This window comes from Accipiter gentilis, chromosome 10 (genome assembly GCF_929443795.1).
Source record: "Accipiter gentilis chromosome 10, bAccGen1.1, whole genome shotgun sequence".
In the NCBI taxonomy this organism is placed as follows: Eukaryota; Metazoa; Chordata; class Aves; order Accipitriformes; family Accipitridae; genus Astur; species Astur gentilis.
This window is the reverse complement of record NC_064889.1, coordinates 17,143,887-17,164,250: the sequence shown is the minus strand read 5'-3', so window position 1 is coordinate 17,164,250 and position 20,364 is coordinate 17,143,887. Positions and strand designations below refer to the sequence as shown.

At 48.4% G+C, this 20,364-nt stretch overlaps 2 protein-coding genes across 3 annotated transcripts in view; one reads left to right on the top strand and one right to left on the bottom strand.

Moving 5' to 3' along the window:
* PEX11A (peroxisomal biogenesis factor 11 alpha) overlaps nucleotides 1-7,061 on the bottom strand; it is a 96,421-nt gene extending 89,360 nt beyond the window's left edge. The window contains exons 1-3 of one of the 2 annotated variants that reach the window (XR_007507455.1): nucleotides 6,986-7,061; nucleotides 6,431-6,546; nucleotides 2,268-4,867 (exon numbers count right to left, since the gene is read on the bottom strand). Coding sequence is in view for 1 of the 2 variants with exons in the window: in XM_049811944.1 (XP_049667901.1) it covers nucleotides 4,302-4,867; nucleotides 6,431-6,546; nucleotides 6,986-7,041 (738 nt within the window). In the remaining variant the exon portion in view is untranslated. Of the gene's footprint in view, nucleotides 1-1,618; nucleotides 4,868-6,430; nucleotides 6,547-6,985 lie in introns of those variants that run through there. The other variant, XM_049811944.1, reaches the window with a different exon arrangement.
* Nucleotides 7,062-7,900: 839 nt separating this feature from the next.
* Nucleotides 7,901-18,884, top strand: WDR93 (WD repeat domain 93). Its single transcript, XM_049811942.1, has 16 exons — nucleotides 7,901-8,164; nucleotides 8,929-9,124; nucleotides 9,782-9,846; nucleotides 10,089-10,167; nucleotides 11,023-11,150; nucleotides 11,706-11,744; nucleotides 12,644-12,731; nucleotides 13,383-13,566; nucleotides 13,774-13,844; nucleotides 14,315-14,401; nucleotides 14,716-14,847; nucleotides 15,377-15,593; nucleotides 16,302-16,362; nucleotides 17,115-17,271; nucleotides 17,399-17,579; nucleotides 18,767-18,884. Exons 1-16 carry the CDS (start codon nucleotides 7,901-7,903, stop codon nucleotides 18,882-18,884), a joined length of 2,067 nt encoding a protein of 688 aa, XP_049667899.1.
* The last annotated feature ends 1,480 nt before the right edge of the window (nucleotides 18,885-20,364 follow it).

Genomic DNA, 20,364 nt, shown 5'->3' with positions numbered 1-20,364 from the left:
GCACTGAGACTTTTTCCAGCCCTGCTGGCCTTGCTAAAAGCGCAGGGGCCATGCCAACCTTCTCTCTGCCTTGGCCGGAGTTGGGATCAACAGACAACGCAGCCTTTGCCCGACTAAAGCCTTCGCTCATCCCCTCCCCTTCCTCCGGGGCAGAGGCTGTGCCAGCCCCGGGCTCTGCAGTGCAAAGGTACCACCGCCTCCACCCCCCCGCCCCGTCCCCCCCAGAAATACTTTCTGTGTTTCTGCAGGCAACATTTAGAGCTCACCGGATCAGCTGGGTGCAGGGAAGCAGTTTTACACCCTTGCCTCCGCAGTCTGCTCCATACCCATTAATATACCATGGTGAGGGGATGAGCCAGATCCCCAAAGACCTGCAAGGCATCTTTACATTCAGGTCTGGGAGGGGGCTGGAGAGGTAACTAATTCATTTCTACGCCCTATGGCAGGATCAGCACCCCCTAAACCACTGCTGGCAGGTGTCTGTCCAGTTTCTTTTTAAGGACTGCTTTCCTGGGCAATCTATTTAGTCTTTTATTTTACTCACAGTTCAAAAAAAAAAGTGATTTAATTCTTCTTTGCTGCAATATAAATGTATTACCTCCTGGATGGATTCAGAGACCAATTGATTGCCTTCCTCTTGGGCAGACAACCTTTTAGACGCCTCAAGACTTCTCAGACCCTCCCCCAGTCACCTTTCCTCTACAGAACCGGTTCATTTGGTCCCTCCCTGGAGATGTTGGTTTTCAGACCTTTGATCGTTCTCGCCATTTACCCGGGAATCCCAAATGGCTCACACATTTCTTGAAATACGCTAAGCACGGTATTAACATTAGGAAGGCCTTGTCTGTAAGTAGAATAGAAGATGACTTTGCACATCTCACACAGACCACTCACCTGTTAAGTTTCCATTACAAAATGTGTATGAGACCAGTAACTCGGAAGGAAACTCTTGCTAAAATGTTGCTGAATGCAATGCTTTATACATTGTTCAGGAACTGACATTTTGGAGCTTCCAAGTCTGCAAGGCTCTTACTGCAGGGGATAGGAGCTAACAGTAAGCTCGGTTTTAATGGTTGTCCCGGCTCCATCCCTCCCCATCTCAGCTGGAGATGTTACCCTTCACTCCCTGCCCTGAACAGACATTTGTTGTTAAACAGCTGCAGCCATTTGCCCTATGACACTAAGACCCATCCAAATGAAAGGTTGTTTATAAGATACTAAAATGCAGCTACACCCGTTCCTTTCACTGTAGCTGTGCCTACACTGGGCAGAAGGCTCCAGCTCTCTCCGCTGGTACTCAAGGACAACTGATGGCAATTCTGAAAAGTGTCATTTTGCTTCAGGACATGTCATATGCAGTTTTATCACGTACTCACGTATTTACTTCTTCACGTTTTTGCAACTGAAACGGGGATTGCCAATGAATCTGACGAATCTGGCTGCCACCTTGCTACTGCGAAAGGACAGCTCTATAACCCAAGAGCAAATATAGGAGCTGTCTCTTTAACAGCATCATCCTTCATAAAATTCAGAGATAGAGGGAGGATTCCTCCTTCGGCATCTCTTTTCCCCACCCTTTAAGTCACACACAGACACGGTGTCACACTCATCTCAGTTTATTGCTTGCGTTCAAACAGCTGTCCTTATTTCAACTGCTGTATTAGAAACAAACAAACAAAGGCACTGAAAGGATTTTCTCCATATGATCGTGATTCTATGGCTTCAGACACATTACATGAAGGTATATTAACTTGCTAGCCTCCAGCTGGGATGCAGAAGGCAAGTATTAGTGCTTAACATCCAGTAAAGAGAGTTAATCCTCTAAGTTCCAACCCACATCATGTAGAATGGGACAGGTAAGGCTGAGACAGGCTGAAAATTCACTGCCCCATCTCCCACATGAAGTCCATACTTGCTAATCCATGCCAGTGCCTACAGAAGAAACATCAAAGCCTGGCTCATGGCTTTGCACAGTGTTTGCCTGGCACAAGGGAAAAACCCACCCTTCTCCCTCCACAGGGAGGTGTAGCTGCCTAGAGGCCACGTCACTATCTTAATTCATTTCCCTTTACCTATGAAGTACAAGAGAAAAAGACAAATCAGTTCACAAACCAGTGAAAGAAGTATTTTGTGTCCGAGAGCTCCCCTGAGAGGAATTAAAAATGCATTTTTTTGCAAGAAGATGAAATTCTGTAGACAAAAGGCAGCCAAACCTCTGCTGCCAAATCTTCAAGACTCCTCTTCCTTCCTTACAGGGGTTGCTACACGCTGGGGTCATGATCAAATCTGACCAAGGGAGGGATAGGATCCACATTGCCAGGAGCTCAAAGGCAAATGGAGTAAAGAAACAAAAAACCCCATTGTTAAAAAGGAGAGAAAGCCCTTGAAGACAACGTATCCCATACATAATGCTCCATTATAGTCTGAACCACCAGTATGCTCTACTTTGAATGGTATTCATTTCTATATGAAAAAGAAGAGTTGCTGCAGGCCGCATTTGATCTTCAAGCACACTTAATTACCCTGCCCAGCAACCTCTTTTCTCAAACACTTCATTGGCACGCTAACACTTCAGATTCAAACTAGAAGTAATTCCAAGCCTGACCACAATGACTTGAGGTAAACTGGGGCACTGCCTTACCGCGTCTACTCAATTCCACAGCCTTCACCTTTTAATAGAGACCAACACCTTTTAATTTCTGTTTCCAGGCAGTATCAGAAAACAATAAGAGAGTACCTTAGTCCAGGTTAGTGTAGTCTCTGTTCACATCTCCTGACAGATTAATCAAGGAGTCCTTGTATCAGAAAGTAGCAGAACACACAGGCCTAACTCTGATGAAGAAAAATGATAATTTTTTCTCCTATATAATGTGCAAATTTTTCTCAGGTGGTGTCAGAACTGGTACTCTGCAAAGTCAGGAGCAACAAAGACTGCATGCTATGTTAGTCAGCCGGACACAGCATTTCTCCTTTAACCTAGATTACACTGCCAGGCAATCATTCCCAGCGAGGTAAGTGATGAGCAATAATGCAGTTGCAGGGCAAATGTAAGGCATTTTCAAATGGTAGAACCCATTCAGCCAGCGAGGGAACACACAAGAAATCTTGTGATCATGAGAGGGGAGGATAGGGGGACCCGATAGGAAAATCTAAGCCATGAATGCCCAAATCCAGTAATAAGCTTTCCTTCTCACAGGGGATTCTTATATTATCACGACCAAGTCCATTCCCTTCCCTCCGGGAGCTTACACAACTAGAACACACCCTTGCAGTTTTTCTGACTCAACGAGCTCTGAGCCCGGCTTCTCTCCTTAACTGCAGGTTCCAAAGCTCCTTATTATACTGGAATTTTTCATATAAAATTAAAACAGCAAAACAAGCTCCTTATCACAGTACGATTAATGGAAAATCGTTGCACTTGGAATCACAGGGGTTTGGGAATTAAGGTGCGTGTGTAATGGGAAATTCAGTGCTTGTGAGTGATTCCAGATTCACAGCTTTGGAAACCCAGTTCCCTAGAAATCACAGCATCATCAGCACTCAGACAAGTTTCTCCCACACGCTGTCCTTCACCAAAACCCTCAGCCGTGGCCTGCTGAAGAAGTCCGAGCTGGTGGCCAGTGGTTCTTGGCTCACATTATTGAAGGAAAAGAAGAAAGTGCTGATTTCCTGGGACACAAATTGGCACTCACTGGACTACAGATCCAGTGTCACCAGTGCACATTACAGAGATCGTCGGAAGGTCAGATCATACCTCTCTTCAGTTAGCATCACACTGCATTCAAACCACTGCCTACAGGTAACAGGATCCATCAACCCAAACCCATCAGAACACTCGTACTTGACTTCAGGCCATTTTAACCACAGCTTCTAACTTGCCTGAGCCCACTATAGAAAATCTGACTTTGATGGGTGAATTCCAGCTTTCCAGTGTAAACATGATTAGTTATGAGTCAAATACCTATTACAGTTGTCTATGCAGCTATTTCACAACCCTGTATTAAAATATAGGAACATCAGTATTTCCTTATCTAGCAGCCCTGTTCCAAGTCCTGTTTCTCTTTGTGAAATATTACTCTGCCTTCTCCCATCTCCACTCCATCAGGGAATGTGTCATAGCACCAAACTCATCTGCAAAGACACGGGGAAGGAAAAAGGGTAGAATTCACTTATTCAGAGGACAAAATTAATCTTGAGGTTACTGTGAGACATGTTCATTTTGAAAGTGCCATATGGAGGATAAAAACCTATCAGATGATCAAAGCTGTTGGCTCACTGCATACTATGCAGCTCCTTTTATGTCACTGTTTCAACTTCAGCTGTGGGCTTGCTATTGTGAGGATCCCCACCAGGGAGGAGAGGACGCCACAGAAACCAATCACTCCTGGGTTGGTCTTGCAGATCCCTAGCGTATCCAAAGGACCTGAGAGATCACAGAGATTCTTCACCAAGTCCAGCAGCAAAGGAGGATGTCTTTTCAGTATCTGAAACAGCAGGAGGAGAAAACTGTGCAAACCATCACATCTCACACAGTTTAGTTCCTGATTGTGTTTGTCCCAGAAGGAATTCTTCTTTGTCTTTTCTTCCTGTACAGCTTGTTCCAGCCTCCAGGAGATCTCATACCAGTCCCTGGCTAGATTCATCAGGAGTGAAAAGTAGTAACACTTGGTAGCCCAATTCCGCCACTTCAGCTTATCGACATCAGGTCGGAGCCCAATGCTCTTCAACCACAGGACAGCATCGCAGACGAAGTAGAGGGCACGGGTCAGGTTGGAGGCTGTAAGGCAGAAGCGAGGAACCACATCTGGCAGCTGTGTAGTTCTCCTGGCTGCTACCAAGGCATGTACCATGTTGCCCAGTCTGAACACTGCGAGAAACCCCAAAAGGTTAGCATGGTCTAGCCTTTACCGCAGAGACACAGCCCTACGCAGGACAACTTGGCATGTCACTGTCCACATGTACTTTCAAAAGTGGGCTTTGGGCATTTTCATGCTTAAGCATTTTCTTCTCACAGCGTGAGAAGCTAGTATTAGCGAGAAAAGAGGTGTAAACATCTCAGCTCTGTCCTGCACCGGCCCAGGACCTACACACAAATTTTGTCAATAGCTAGGACTTGCAGCCTTCTCCTGCCGCTCTGTTCTCAGCGCCTGGGTGCCCTCTGGACCAATACCACTCTGACACCTCTGAACGAGTCAGTGTCAGCAAAAAACGTGACACAGAGCCTCCAATTTCAGCTTCACTGGATTTCACCTAACTCTGTGGAGAAGAGACGTTATGGCATTAACCCCACTGCAACCATGAGCTACAACTTTCCTAAGCTTCTGTGAAAGCTGGTGATTCATGTGCCGAGCACACCGAGACCCAAGTCCCTCCTCAGCCATGAATTTGTCAGAGGTACACGTAGTTCCCTGCAAACAGGAACAGTGTATTCCATTTCAAGCTATAATATATGGCAAGCCTGATTTCATCCGCTGCACAGTTTAGGTTTCACCCTGTGAATGTTAATACAATATTGTGCAAAATATTTTTCATAACCTGCTGCACCGTCACAGTGACAGATGTTGGCAGCACCCAAGCTTAGTGGAACTGCAAGAGTCCTGAATTTAGGCCTGACGTCTATCAGCGAATTTTTAGCTGAAGCAAGAGAATTATGGCTATGCTGATAAACCAGCTGGCCTCTCGGCTAGAAATCACCATACTCTGGAGCTAACTGGAATTATAAAACAAATCCATGGTAACATATTAAATGAGAATATTTGCCTCATGTATTGAAATCGTTCCAGGATTGAGCAACCGGTAAGTAGGTGTAAGATCAACCTGAAAGCAAGCGATACAACCACAGCAACAGCGTGACCATAACGGATGCAACTGTGACACAGAATGAAGTGATGGAAACGGTTAGACTATGAGAAAAGTATGGAAGGGTATATGATTTAGTAGAGTATAAATGCTGAAGAACATTAATATGTGAAGTAGGATATAAAAAGCCATATTGAAGGATGGTCCTTCAGAGGTGATTTTATTGGCATGATGATCTTTAACGTTAGGCCATCTCAACCGATTAGCTGGAAGGACTAATGAAAGCCCAGTAAGCCGGCCTTGCATCGTAACTCTGCGGTCTGTCCTTCAACAGAGATGACAACTCGATGTCTGCAGCAACTGTTGACTGTTAACTTATTTCTCTAGTTCTCTCAGCGATAATTCAGGCTGCCTGATCGGAGAGGAGGCTGAAGAAGTAATAAATGTCTCTCTGGCCCTACCTAGCCTGGCAAGCCAAGGCAGGGATAAGGTCTATCGACAATTTTGTGAATGTACTAAAAGAGGTTTTGTGGCTCTAGGTAAGTTAACTACCGAAACGCAAGGCCAGGAGCTGTTTTGCTGGAAGGAGCAAGTGAAGACGGACTCATCCCTCTAGACACCAGGTACTTACTTTTCCGGCCAGAGCTCATGCTAGTTTCCAACTGCTTGAGTTTCATTACCAGCTTCTCTTTATCAGCCTTATGCTCTATTAAATAGCTAAGCAACATGCATGTGTACTGAGTGGCTCTGGAATGGAAAAAATGAGGAAAACGGTACACAGGTGAAACACGGACAATTTGCAGCAGGGGCAGCGTTTATTTCCGAGCTTAAGGTCACCCCGCTCGCACCCGGGCGGTGCCGGGGTGAGTTATACCCCTCGGGGAAGGGGCACAAGCGCAGGTGGGGCGGCTGAGGACAGGCAGAGCGGCGAGCGGCGCGGCAGGAGAGGGGCCGGGGCCGGGGCCGGGGCCGGCCCGGGGGGACCGGGCAGCTCTCCTGCCTGAGGCAGGGGGCCCTAGAGCGGCGGGGGGCTGCGTGAGGGGCCGGCCGAGGGCCCCAACACCCAGAGGGGCGGTGGGGATGCTCCGCCCCACAGGGGTCCCCGGAGAGCCGGCACTCAGGGGCCGGGGCCGGGCGGGCTGAGCCCCCGGCCCGGCCCGGGGAGGCCGCCCGGTCCCGCACTCACCGGAAGAGCTGGTCGCGGCCCTGGCTGCGGTTGGTGAAGTCCACGAAGCCCTCCATGGCGGCGGCGGCAGCGGCAGCTGCGGGAGGTGTGCGGGGGCCGCGGCCGCCCCGCCCCGCTCCGCTCCGCCCTGGCGCCGCCCCGCCGGGGGAACCCTCCGCTCCGGTGCGCGTTCCCGGCCGGGCCCCGCCGCGCCGCGCCGCGCCGTTGCCACGGCGACCGTCAACAGCGGGGCAGGTGTCCCCGCTAAAGGCTCCCCCCGGCCGCGCCGTCGCCGTCGGTGGTTGCGGCGGTTCCGCTGGGGGAGGCTGGAGCGGCCCGGCCCGGCCCGGCCCGGCCCCTCGGCTCCCGCTCCGAGGTTAGGCCGCTGCGTGGGGCGACGGCGGTGGAGGTGGGCCCGCCGTGAGCCCGGCTTTGGCCTGAGGTGCCCCGGCCCCAAGGGGGCAGCTCAGAAAGCACCCGGGGGCTTGGAAAGGAAGTTTATAACGTCCAGTGAAACCACCCGCTTTCCAAATTAATTGTTGGGATACTGTCTAGGCCGAATATGTCTTTTAATGACGAACAAGCTAATATTTTTTAATGCTGTGTCGGAATTCTTGTACAAACTCGTGCCAAAGCTTTTGCCCTCCCGTTTTCTGTGGGTCACCTACAGCCGCCTGCGTGGCTGATGTTCCCAGAGCAGGACAAAACCCCTGAGTAACAGAGGCGGTGCAGCAAGTAGGAATTAGCTACATAGAACAGGGTTGCTCTGGCTATCGATACTGGAAGGAACCCCCCCTTCCCTCCTAGAGATCATTAATAATCTTTTTCTTTTCCCCCATTACCGCATGAAAGTAGATATTGCACGGTTCTTCGTTCTTCTGCATCTACTGTGATTCCTGCATCTGTGGTGTGTTTTGCATCTGGACTGGCAGAACCATGGCTGTGCATATCCGGAAGGATCCCCTGGAGATTCCTCCGCCATCTGAAAAGGACTGGCTAAAGGAAGACGAGGAAGATTTCTTCCTGCAGGATCCTGATCGAAAGCGTGATGCGTTGCCTCAGCCCTTCAGGATGGTCAGCAAACTGGTGATGCTGGTTTTTGAGAATGCTATGGAAATCATCGAAAGAAGGGAGATGTTCCGAGAAGTGCAAAAACTAAAGGTCCAGCCTACAAAATGCTTTCCTACAGCTGAATTCCAGGTACAGAGCCCCTCACAGAAGAGATAGTGTTAATCACCATAGCAGTTTTTCCAGAGAATATCCATTCAGTTGATTTTACATTCTTCTGTTCATCACCTTCCTCAGAATCCACCACCATCTCACTGATTCACTTCAAAAGGCTGCAGCTTCTAAGCGTGTCTGACAGGTTCTGCTTCCCACCCATCTATCACACCTCTCTGAAAAGAGAGAAGCAGATATTAAACAGCACTAAATTCACCTTCTGCTTCTCAGGCTGGCTCCACCCATGTTTGCCAAGGAGAAGTAATTAGTCAGTAGCATATAAATTGGCAAACTCAGCTCTGTGTGTTATGGTGAATACCCTAATGGGAGTGTTGTGAGCAGAAGGGCAGCACTGCCTTCCCCATCGTTCTGTGAAGGATACGCTGGCGTCTGCTGGTGTTCTGCGACTGCTCAGAGGAACTCAGCATCCTGTCGCAGCTCTGCGTTTGCGGTGGGAGGGCTGAGTACTACTGAGTTCTTGGCCTTTAAAGCCCCTTCTGCTTATCGGGAGGGAAAAGGTGGGAGCAAACTTTCTCATTCCCAGCACAGGAACAATCTCTGTGACAGAGATGAGAGCCCCTCCCCTGCTCTTCTGATGAAAGCTCATGCAAAAATTTTTCCCTTGTAGAATAAATCAGCATTTTCTGTTGGTTGAAAGGGTAGGATTGTATCGCTAGTATGGCTGATGTACCCTCCACTGGGGAAGCAGTTTGGTACACTCATCTTTTTCCCTTTCTTGGTAGGTAACTGGAAGAGCCAATTGCCTTGCAGTGTCTGGAAAATACATCTTTGTCGGTCTGTCCGTGGGTCTGGCTGCCTTCCAGGTGTCTGACTGTAAGGAGGTCTGTGCTTGGGATGCAGTCAAGACTGAGATTTGTGCCATCCATGCTTCGGATTTGGGGAATGAGAGCCACGTCCTGCTTGCTGTGGATGAAATGGGTTAGTGTGACATGGATTTCCTTGACCCACCTGGGGATGGCTGTGCTCTGGGGCTGAGGAGTTGGTAGCTGCATTATGGAAGAGTGCTAAGTCAGGTGGAACATTAGAATGGCTGACAGGTTTCCTAGAAAGCCCTGCAAAGAGGGCATTAGATAACAGGTGGTAGGGTGACAGAGTGGCCCTTAGGGCCTTGTGATTAGTAGAGGGTGGGGGTTTGGTGTCCTCTCCGGAGAAGCAGAGGCAGGTGCAGAGCTGAGAGTGAAGTGCAGTAAATTTTAGGAACACCTTGGACCAGAGAGAAAGAACCATTGCTAGGTATGACCTCCTGCCTGTGCTTTGTTTCAGCACCTGTAATTGCACAGCCCTGTGGTAAATAGGTTGGTTTGTTGATTCATCTGAAACCTATCAATTCTGGTGGAGATACTTTTCAAACTGGCTTTTCCATCTCTATGTACAATCGAGTGTTTGCTCGTGCTGGCATAAGGAAGCTAGCAAAAGTTCAATGCTGGAAGCGGTGGGATATTCTTCCTTGAGCCCAGGAGAAGATGTAGTCCTGTTCACTCTCCTGCATGTTTTATCAGCCATCTCCCAAGAGCATGGCTACTATCTGTTCACTTCTCTCCTCCTGCTACTGGTACTTTTGTATTTCTATTCCAGGGCTTGTCTGGCTCTTCTGCTTTCACAAGGGAGGCTTCCTACTCGTTAAAATCCTAAATGAAATGGTAAGTACTGAGTTAATTTCATAGGTACTGGGCAAAGGCTGGTAAGTAATCACTCATGAGGAGTACTAACTGCCCTCAGGAATTTCTGTCATGGGCAGCAGCGCTCCAAGAGTGCTGCCCCATATTTATTCCTATTCTTCCAACACTCTGTCTGGCCTTCACCCTGTTGAGAACTGTGTAAGGCCGTGGAGCTCTCTGAATTGGTGATCTTGCTTTGATGCCAGCCCGTTTTTCTTTGGAAGGAGGATATCAACAAACGAAGTACTTGTGAGGAGGTGGTGCTGTCCCCAGGAGGTGATTATGCAGGAGTCCTGCTGCAAGGCAAGTGGAGGAACATGGTGTGTTGTGTTCTAGCAGAGGGGCCAGCAGCAATACTTTTAAAGTGCTCAAAGTGTTCTGGGTTCCAGGGATCCTGTTCCTAACCCTCCCAGTCCTTCCTCCAGCTTAGAGAGCTGCTCCTGCCACTCTCTGTCCTCTCCAAAAGGCCTGGTATGGGTCAGGACTGATCCCAAACTGAGCTGTCTGGAACTGGTCAGTGCAGTTCCCAGCTCCCAGAAGGCTCAGTGAAAGCAGGTTTCCCACTCGTCTCCAGAAGTACCAAACCCAGTTCTTCCTCTGGTTTGCTATGGCTCACTGTTACACTGGAAATATGTACACGTGAAGAATTTTCTCTGCAGACATAAGCCAGACAGTGTACAGGCAGTCTTTAAAATCACTACAACAAACTCCTTGCTACAACATTCTTCTGCTTCATGGCAGCTGCCTTTGTCAACCCATTTGCTGCTAGCAGGTTTTTTTGAACCTGTTTGGTGGAATCTGCCTGGACATATGCTGAGAATGAGACGCGTAGCATCCACAGAGAACCAGTGTGAGACCATGTCTCACTTTCTACTTTACCTCAGAGGCTACAGGTAAATTCTTTGACTGAGTTGCTTAATGGAATTTGTTTGGTGGATATTGGACCTCGAGGACTTGAACTGGAGGCTGAGACGTCAGTCTCAGTCAAGCATGTGAAGCATTAAGTGGGAGGAGAGGTGGGCTGCGTGGAGTTCACAGGGATTTTATATTTCAAAAAGTATCAAAATCTTGTTTTAAGGATATAAGATAACAGAGGCTGCTTGCTTGAAAGACCTTTTCTCCTCATTTCCAATTGCTCAACATGGTTTCCCAATGCAGACAGCACAAAAGCTTGGCTGGAGATCTACCGGTTGCCTAAGGATTCCTGGCTGAAGGAGGCGGAAAAGAACCCAGGAGCTGCAGCAGGGCTGGCTTGCAGGGAGAGGAGGCCAACTTGGACATCTGCGGTACAAAACAGATCCATCTCCCACTGTGCTATTTTTTCTTGCACTCTTTTGCCTACAGGTCTTTCCCCAAGCCTTGCTCCTGCAGACAGCGACAGCAAGATACAGGCTGAACAAGTCTGTCGGCCCTGGGGAGATGGAGTATATGTCTCTACAGCTGCTACAGCCGCCCATCCCACATTTCACAAGGCCTTTTTGTTATTGGGACATGTTTACTCTCCCAAGGCTGGCTTTCCAACCAGGTTCCCTTGGTCCCAGGGCTAGCATTCCTGTTGCCCCTCCCTGAAACTGGCAGCTCCTTTCCCAACAGTATTGCCCCATCTGAGGAGGCCCTGTATAAGGATATTCCCACAGGGCTTCTCCATTATGTTACTGGGGGAAGGTGAAGGAGTGGGAATCAGGCCTGATAGCTCCACTTGGGAGTCTGGTCCCGAACCAGGGTTCGTGTTTTAGGCTATCTACCATATGAGCCTGGTGGGGTCATGTCCGAACCCACTAGAGCAGGGCAGGGTCTCTGCCTGTTTGCACTAACCACTGCTACCTCTGGTTCTTTGGCAGAAAAGTCTGGAGCTGCATGGAGACGGTTCTGCAGAGATGGTAACTGGCCTTGATGAATGTCCTGAGCTGTTATGGGGAATTTTTAAATGCTGAGTCAGTGCTTAACCCTCTCCTGCATCGCTTTCACCCTGCTAGATTTCACTTCTCAACCCACAGGCACCTTCTGCCCAGCACCTCCAGTTAACCTTCTGTGATACCTGCCTTGTAACTCTTCCCTCCTCCTTCAGCAGAGACTTTTCCTGGCCATTTAAGAGGGAGCTGCTTCTCAGCCCCGTGTTCCCTCTTAACCTGGCCAAGCAAAAAGCAAACACCCCAGTGTTCCCTCTTTGCTGATTCCATGTAAACTACCCAAGTTCCTGTCACTTCCTTCTCAGATTTGGTCGATTATTTAGCCAGATCTTTTCTATTTAGTCAAGTGTCAATGTGGGTGGGTGGGGTGGTGGGGACAGACTGGTGCTAGTCCTCTGTAGTACTTTCCATTCCTAGCCAAGCACATATGTGACCTCTTCCAGTCCTGGGCTTTCTGAAGTAAAATCTGGTTCTTGTATTCAGAAGCACTCTGCAACCTTTAGTCCTACTTCTTTTTTTTTTTTTTTTCCTTTTTTTTTTCCTGAGCCTTGATGTGCCCCACCCAGGCCTGTGCTGCAACAAGAGTATTTCAGAGAGATTAGTAAAATCAGAAGTGGAGGTTATTTAGGGCACAAAGACAGGAGGTGTCTGGGCAGGACATCCTTTGTAATGTTGTTGAGAAAGCAGTGACCTCCCTCAAGCTTCTGTGTTTTGGCCTGAAGAATGAGCCTAAACCCAGTATTTTCTAGGCAGTGTCAGCCAAGCTTAGCATACACTTATGTTAGGAAGTGCTTGATTCCCATGAACAGGTGAAAACTCAGCAGCATAGGGCACAACACAGTTCTCAGACCAACATTTTTCTGTTGCAGGAGTCTCCTATGCCTGCAAACCAAGCTGATGCAAAGCTGAGTCTCCCAGTGCTGCTGCTGAAAGTGAAGCCACCCAAACCCATTACAGGTTAGGACTGATTCTGTACTTGAAACCTGCAGCCTCCTTCAGGTGGCAAAGGAATCATGGCTTTTATGAGTACAGAACAGGTCAGAAAGTTTCAGTAACATGCTCCCTGGTCCCTTCCTGACCTGTCTTTATAGTTACATGTAATCCTGTAGTGGGAGTTGCTTCTTACCCAACCATCTCGCATGTCACCTTAGCACAAAATACTTCAGCATGTCTTGAAGTGGGTGTCATACACCCTCAGCTTCATTGTCACCAGAGAGGGAGGAGGTTGTTTCCCAGATCCTAGCAACCTGGTGACACCCCTAGTTCACCACTCTGAGTCCTGGATTCATAGGAAAATGGTGAGGATGGGGATGGAGCAGACCTTATGCTGGGACAGTTTCAGGGAGAATGACACAGAAAGGCAAGGTGAGCTGGGTCCTCAGATAACTTGCCCTAGTCTCTGCCTTCAAATACTGGGAAATGGGCTAGTGATATAGAAAGTCCCACAGAATATGTTCTTAATGTTGAAATACTTCTACCATGAAGATGCAATGTGTCCCTCTTCAAGACAATGCCACCCTGAAGGCAGGATGGTCAAAGTACCTCTGAGCACTCCATGGTGTCTGCTTCTCCAGGGCTGTGCGTTTTCCCTTGGTGTTCCCAATCCAGGCAGTAGTTTTAAAAGCCCTTTGGATGCCTTGAAGAAAGTGGATGATGACAGCATGCTTGGCTTTGGGTATAATCACCTAATCAAGGACTCCCAGTGGGAGCAGCAGGAAGCAATCTTCCGCAGCACTTATCGGGAGTATCTGGAGGCCGAGGGTGTGAGAGAGAGCAAGGAGGAGATCCCCAGGTGAGTGGGAGCACAAACCAGAATTTCAGTCCATGAGACTTCAACACAGGGAACTTTTTAAGCGTAGATGGAAGCCTCTGTCTTAGCTTTGCCTCCTTCATCCCAAGGCTTCAGGGCAGGGGGCTAGAGCCATTCGAGGTCTTGTCCCAGTTCTGCCTACTTTCAAGGCCTTTCTTTTATATATATTTCATACTTCCTTTTTTTCAGACATGCTACTTTTCATTTTCTCCTGCCTAGCCGGATCCTACAGGTGGGACCTGAAATGAAAGTACAGCCAGGTAATCCAAATGGGCAAAAAGCTGTTAACATCTGAAGCACATTATTGCATGATGTAGAGCTCCAGTTAGAGCTCAATGGCTCTGGCTTGGGTTCACTACATAAATTCGATCTCCAAGGACATAAGCCTGGATAAAAATGTCAACCTTAAGACTTATAAGTCAGTCACTGGCATGGAGTCAAACAAACTTATCTCCATAGTTAAAAAAAAACAACACAAACAACCACACTACACGAAAAACCTCCAAAACACCAATAAAGATGAGGGGGCACATAGTCAAGATAAAAATAACAGGCAAGGGAAGAGTTTGTTGTGGTTTAGTTTCTGTGTGAGCAGTGTTTCTGTAAGTCCCATCAAGGAAACTGTGAAAGCTCTAATAAGAGCTTTCTAATGGTATTTTAGTGTCCTGAATTGTTCCTTTCTTTGTCTCTGATCTCCTTCTCTTTTTTATTGTCCCCTTCTTTGTACCAGATGTTCCAGCTGGCATCGGTGTGCACTGGGATGGAAGCCACAATCTCTGCTTGTACTTACTTAACCGTCCACTCAAGGAGAAATCAGGTAAGAAAGTCTTGCTTTCTCTAGCAGAGCAGTCTGTGGGGAGCGGGAGTATTCAGTGACCAGTGGCTGTCATTCAGTCAGATCTTCATGATTCAGGGAAATGAGGAATGGGGAAGAGAGCTGACCTGTATCTTGTAGGTTAGGCTGGATTGTAGGGCTCCATGTTGTGTAGGCTGGCAGTATTTTGAGTGAAGCCACTCTGGCAGGAGACCGCAGAATGGTGCATGTTTTATTGGGAAACTAAAAGCTGGTACCATGAGAGAGAATGTTCTGCACCTTCTTACAGTTACCTGTCTTCATGTCCTTCTGTTTAGATTCTGATCCAAAGCCTGATGTTGTGTGGCCATGTGCAGCTCCAATTGCATGCTCAGCTGTCAGCTCCTGCTCCAGGTACCTGGCACTGGCATGTGAAGATGCAACAATAACTATTTGGGATAAACGCCTAGGTGAGCTTGCCCTTTGGGACTGTGTATTGGAATCACAGTGGATAAATTGCTCCCTTCCCTAGGAGTTTGAGGCTCTGGCTTGGTGTGAACAGGGGACTGGCAGTGAGTTTACAAGCAAAACTGAAAATAATTTGGACTTCATGGGATGCTTGGCCAGAAGTTGCCAATGCAGTGTGACTGACTTAGCCCGGACAGAACCCTTCCCATCCACAGCAATGCAGGGGCTGTGAACTGAGGACTGATGCCTGTCTTGCCCTGAGGCTGTGAGACAGCCACTGCTTTGTCACTGCACCCTCAGGTCATCTTTAAGGCTGTTGTGGCATCACAGTCCAGGCTGCCATCGGTGCTAGTGTCATCCTGCCACGATGCAGGGATTCTTCTGGCAGAAGAATCTTCTGCCATCAGGATTGTTCTGGTGGCTGCTGTCCCTGAGCAGGCCACAGTCCAAGCTAAGCCTTCCTTGGATAAATTGCCATTTCCTTTTTCTTACTAAATTGCTGTCTTCCCCCCCGCACTGCTGCTTTCTCAGGATACCCACTGTCTGTGACTGCCATTGTAGAGGAACGTCTCATCCGTAGTATCCACTTTCTGCGGAGTTCTGCAGCTGTTGGTGATGACACACTTTGTCCTGGCACAGATTCTGTCTGTCCCATTGTGCAGCTTCTAGTGCTATGTACAGACAGCTCTTTCTATTTGGTGAAAGCACCCAGGGCCGGGAAGTCCAGCATCACGCTCCTGGCAGACAGGTGAGGTAGACTGATGGACCTTACACCAGCCAAAGAAACCATGTGGTATAGCGGTCAGGTCTGGCAGGGAGCCCCAGATTTCTGTGGAATAGAGAAATTTCTACTGCTTTTACCCAGATAGCTCTGCCGTGCTGCTGTCAGCAGCAAGAGTGGTTTTGCTAGGAGTCAGTTCCAGTGCTAAGATCCAACGGTTATGCCAGAATTGGGGGTGCTTCTGAGTTCTTCTGTGCACCAGAACACAAGTGCTTGTAGCACTACTCCAGGGCTGACGTTCAACTAGCTGGGTCTCTGCCAGGTACCCAGGGGAATTTTTTCTTCTCTCTTCTGCCCTTGCCAGAGTAACTTCCCCCTAGAAGTCAGAGTAAACATTTTTTTTGCCATCTTTCTAGCAATTTTATGTTCACTTATCCCCTTGGTTTGAGGAGAAGTGTCAACTTTGGGGAAGCTGCTGCTCTGAAGGCTGTGGTGTCATGCTTCCATGGCAGGCAGAGGATTTTTATCTCCAACATAGTTCCTAGGCAGGTTTGCACAGGGATGGGCCTTGGGGGTTCCTGCCCAGGAGGAGGCAGGCTTTGTCTCCATAGGGAAGGGGCTTGGCTAGAACTTTATGCCAGACTGTGTGCCACAAACTGCCATTGTCATTATCGCAGCCTCTCAGTACATGCCAGGTACATGAAACAGTGGCATAAGACTGAGTCTGTTTTACAGGCCTCAAGATCCAAATCTTGCTGTCAGCGCGGTGGCGCCTGTCCTGGCATTTCCCAGTGCAGTGAGTATTACTGCCAGCTCTCAAAAACTCTGTGAGAACACAGGTCCATCTGGCCTGGGATCCTGTTTCCAGTAACGGCTGTAACTGTCTGCCTAGAAGATAACGAACAGGGCAATCAGATATGGTACTGCCCTCACATCCTTTCCCAGCCTCCAACTATTTTTAGCATGGGGACTTCCTGCACCAGTTACAGGTCTGTATGTAGCTGGTCACTCTCAAAGGATTTCTCTTCCATGATCCTAATCAGTATCCCTTTGCACCCATGTCCTCTAATTGACCACTGATGTGGGTGGCACTGAAGGCCTTCTGCACATGGATAGGTCCAACTGCAAAGACAAGTGGGTTCAGCCATGAAGCTTCAGGCATCAAGGTCAAATATGAGAGGGCATCATGGTGAGGAGAATTTACAAGCACAAGTCCAGCCAGACCTTTCAAGCAGCCTCAGAAAGTTTTCAGGCATGGGGAGAAAAGGACTAAAAGCTGCTCGCCAGAGCCAACCATGCAGAAAGCTGGATCTAGTTAATTGCTAACCTCCCCTGCTGCCTTTTTCCAATCCCAACCTGCAGCAATTCCACTCCAAGTTCCCTGTGTGGCCTATTCTTGATCTGCTGTGGCCCATTGACTACTGGGCAGGCAAAGAAAACAGCATCATAGATGGGGATGTGAAGTCCCGAATGTCATTCCGTGTCCTTTCCAGGAAATGCTTTTAACTTCTTTTACATCTGTTTCTAAGTGTCAGCTTGCTGTTTCAGGTCCTGGTCTTCTCCTGGGATGGTACGGTGTCCCTGATGAATACTGCCACATCGCAGATTGTTTACTGCTTCAGTACTCCACCTTCTCATGCTGTAGCATCCTCCTGGCAGCCAGTGTTCATAGTGGATGGTGTGAATCAGTGCTTGCTGCTTCGAGGTGGGTAGCGCCTTGGAGTGGTCTTAGGTACATGATCGCTGGGTGCATTCAGCTGTGCACTGATCCTTGATAATTCTTATTGGATGACTCCTGATGCAATAACCCACTGTTCTTTTTTTCTGTCTAGGAGATAGGCAGCAGAACACAGATGCACTGGCACAGAGCAGAGCCAGTCACAGCACCATCTTCCTTTTTGACTTCAACTCCTACCCACTGAAGGAGGCTTTCCCAAAGGAACCAGATTTGCCTCTGAAATCCTTGCAGAACCTGCCATGGATTGAGAGATGTAACATTTTCTTACGTGATAGGTAAGGTTCTCCTTCAGACTGATAGGTAAGTGCGCCTGCATTATTGTAAGCTGTGGTGTTGCTCAGGTCCATGAAAGGTCTTGCCCTGGAGCTTCTTTGTTCTTCTGTGTGTTGTGACAGATTTATGTCTGGGTAAGGTTGATGTTTAGGTAGCTGGATTCCTGACAGCCACTCAGAACCCTTCCTTCTCTCGTCTGTCATTCCTGGAACAACTTAACTGCTGTAAATCAGGATGCCTGGGGCAGGCTCATCATTCCAGGTAGAGAAGGCTTGCTAGTTCTAATGTGCTTTTGCATAACACAGATTGTGCAAGATTGTCTGGGCATATATGATCCTCAATCGTCTGTGTCTTCCTTTTGACCCCATAGCCAGGCAGAGCTGGATCTCTTTCGTACCTTGCTCCTCCTCTCAGTTTCTACGGTCACTTGATGTTTAGGTAGATTTGTGTTGGAGGTTTCTCGTTTTGAGAAGGTCTCCAGAAGCCTCAGGCCGAGGTTGCAGTTTAGCTGATGCATTGAGTTCATGCTGTCACTAGATGGCAATGTGACATCTCTTATTGGGTGACTTTTTCCTTGAATTAACTTTTGGCAATCTGGAGCCAGATCCACGTCAATGATACTCTGTTTGTTCTTTTCACTATGCCTTAATTCTCCAATTTGAAATGGAACCGGTGGGTGCAGGTATGACCTTACAGCACATATTACCTGGTAGCCATCCCTAATTCCTTGTGTCCAGTGTGAATCCTGTGGTGTTGTCTGGCTAGTTAAATGCAGAAAAGTTTCATCCTATGCTACCAGCCACCAGTTCTGTCCCTCATTCTCATAAAGCTGGAGAGAAGACTCTTGTCTGCCTTATACCAGAAAAAGTGGGGAGACATCACCTCCAGGGATATCTTGCTCCCTGGGTACTGAGAGCTGAAGCCAGAGCAGAGCAAATACAACTGCAGTGAGACCTGTGTCTATAGAGGATAACAGGCAAAGAGAAATATGGAGGTCATTGCTGTCAAGAACAGCAAACTTGAGTGCTGAGGGGCATGAGGGAATCACTGAGGGTTTTTGGACACAAGAAGTCTGAACTGCTTAATTTGTTTCGAGACCCAGGGACCCTTGAGGGAACAAGGCTAAGGTTGTCTGCGCACTGGGGGAATGGCAGGGACTGTTTTAACCACCCTTTTCTTCCCTTGCTAGGCAGCAGAGTCGGCTGGGACTCAGGGAGCAGTTGCCCGAGTACTGGAGTCGGCTGCAGGCACAAGCAGCTGCCATGGACAAGGAGAGACAGAAAGTGAAGGGACAGAAGAAGCTGTAGTCAGCCTTGCATCCTGAGGGCCAGGCTCTGCACTATTACAGTCCTGCAGACCCATGATCCAGCACTAATATTTTGACAGCAACTCTATTCAAATCTATCCTGCTGCTTTCCATCCTGGGGCAGTTTGTCATCTGAAATAACTGCTTACCTGCCACTGCTCAGCCACAAGGACCTGCACCCTGCCTCTCTCCTTACCTAACCCTCAGCCTGTTCCAGCAGGGTTCAGCCCCTCCTCATTGGAGACAAACACTGCTGATGGAAGAGTCTTGAGGTAGGAGAGGCCTGTCACCAAGGTGGCAGGCCCAACCCCTGTGTGGTTCAGCTAAGTATTTGTGCTGGGTCTCTGAGTCCTCCCAGAGACCTGGAGCACCAGAGCAATATGGTATGTTACAATGTCCCTCCTTAATAAAGCCTTTTCTCCAGTAAAAGTCTCTTGCTCTTCATAGGACTGGCATTTTGTCAGACTCTGATGTTCTATCCTTCTGTCTCTGGGGCTCACCAATGTGTCTCATCTTCTGCTCTGACCCAGATGGGCAGGCAGCAGCATCCTTGTGCTCAGCAAGAGACCTGGTCTTCAAACCAGGCATCAAATCAGCCATGAAGGTGGCATCCCCCAGAGCGTAGCAGCACCAAGCAGCAGTGACACTGCAGAGTGTGTCAGGCCTGACCTAGGCTGTTCCGCAGTCTAGTTGGTTTTTTTTGACTTCAAAGCAGGCAGTTTTGGGATAAGACTTCTTAGGAATTGCAGCCTGGAAATGTGCAAACTCTGTGGGTTAAGGTCACGCTAGAACTGGTGTTAGAGCCAAGAATTTGTCACTGAGAAGCAGGACAGAAGCTGGGAGGTTCAGAGAAGTCTGTGCTGTGCTGAGCCAAAGACAAGCCAGGAGCATGGCCAGCACATTGGTTGAAGGCCATAAAAAGCTGAAGCATCCCTCCTACAGGCAACACAGGACAAAGAACTAGCAGGGACAATTCAAGGCCAAGAATCCATATCCTTGTATTTGTTTCTTACTCCAGAAGTGTATTAAGTTAGTAGCTTGCCCTGTATGCTTGACAGATGGGGCAAAAAAGTATGCAGGCTCCCTGGTCAGTCTTTCACTTGTCAGTATTTTCAGGTCTGTAGTACCGTGGGAGACTGGCAGCAGAGATCTTGGCTGCAGAGTCTGATTGCTCAGTCATGGGCTGACAGCCTACCTGCATTTTGCACTGGGCATCTTTGTTGCTCTTCAGGCATTCAGGGGTCCTCTGGAACCTGAGGGGCTTTGGACCAGGTGACCCAAAATATCCATTCTTAAGTATAGCAAACATATGCTTTCTTGAGCATAAAAACCACGAGAAAGTCTCAGTCCTTTTACAACTGATTGTGCTTCCAGGATGACTGCCTAATCCACAAAGAATCTGACAAATCTGCCAGCAACCACTCCAATCTGTGTGCATGGGTGAGCTGTACTTTTTCCAGGTCTCTCTCTAGTGACTGCCC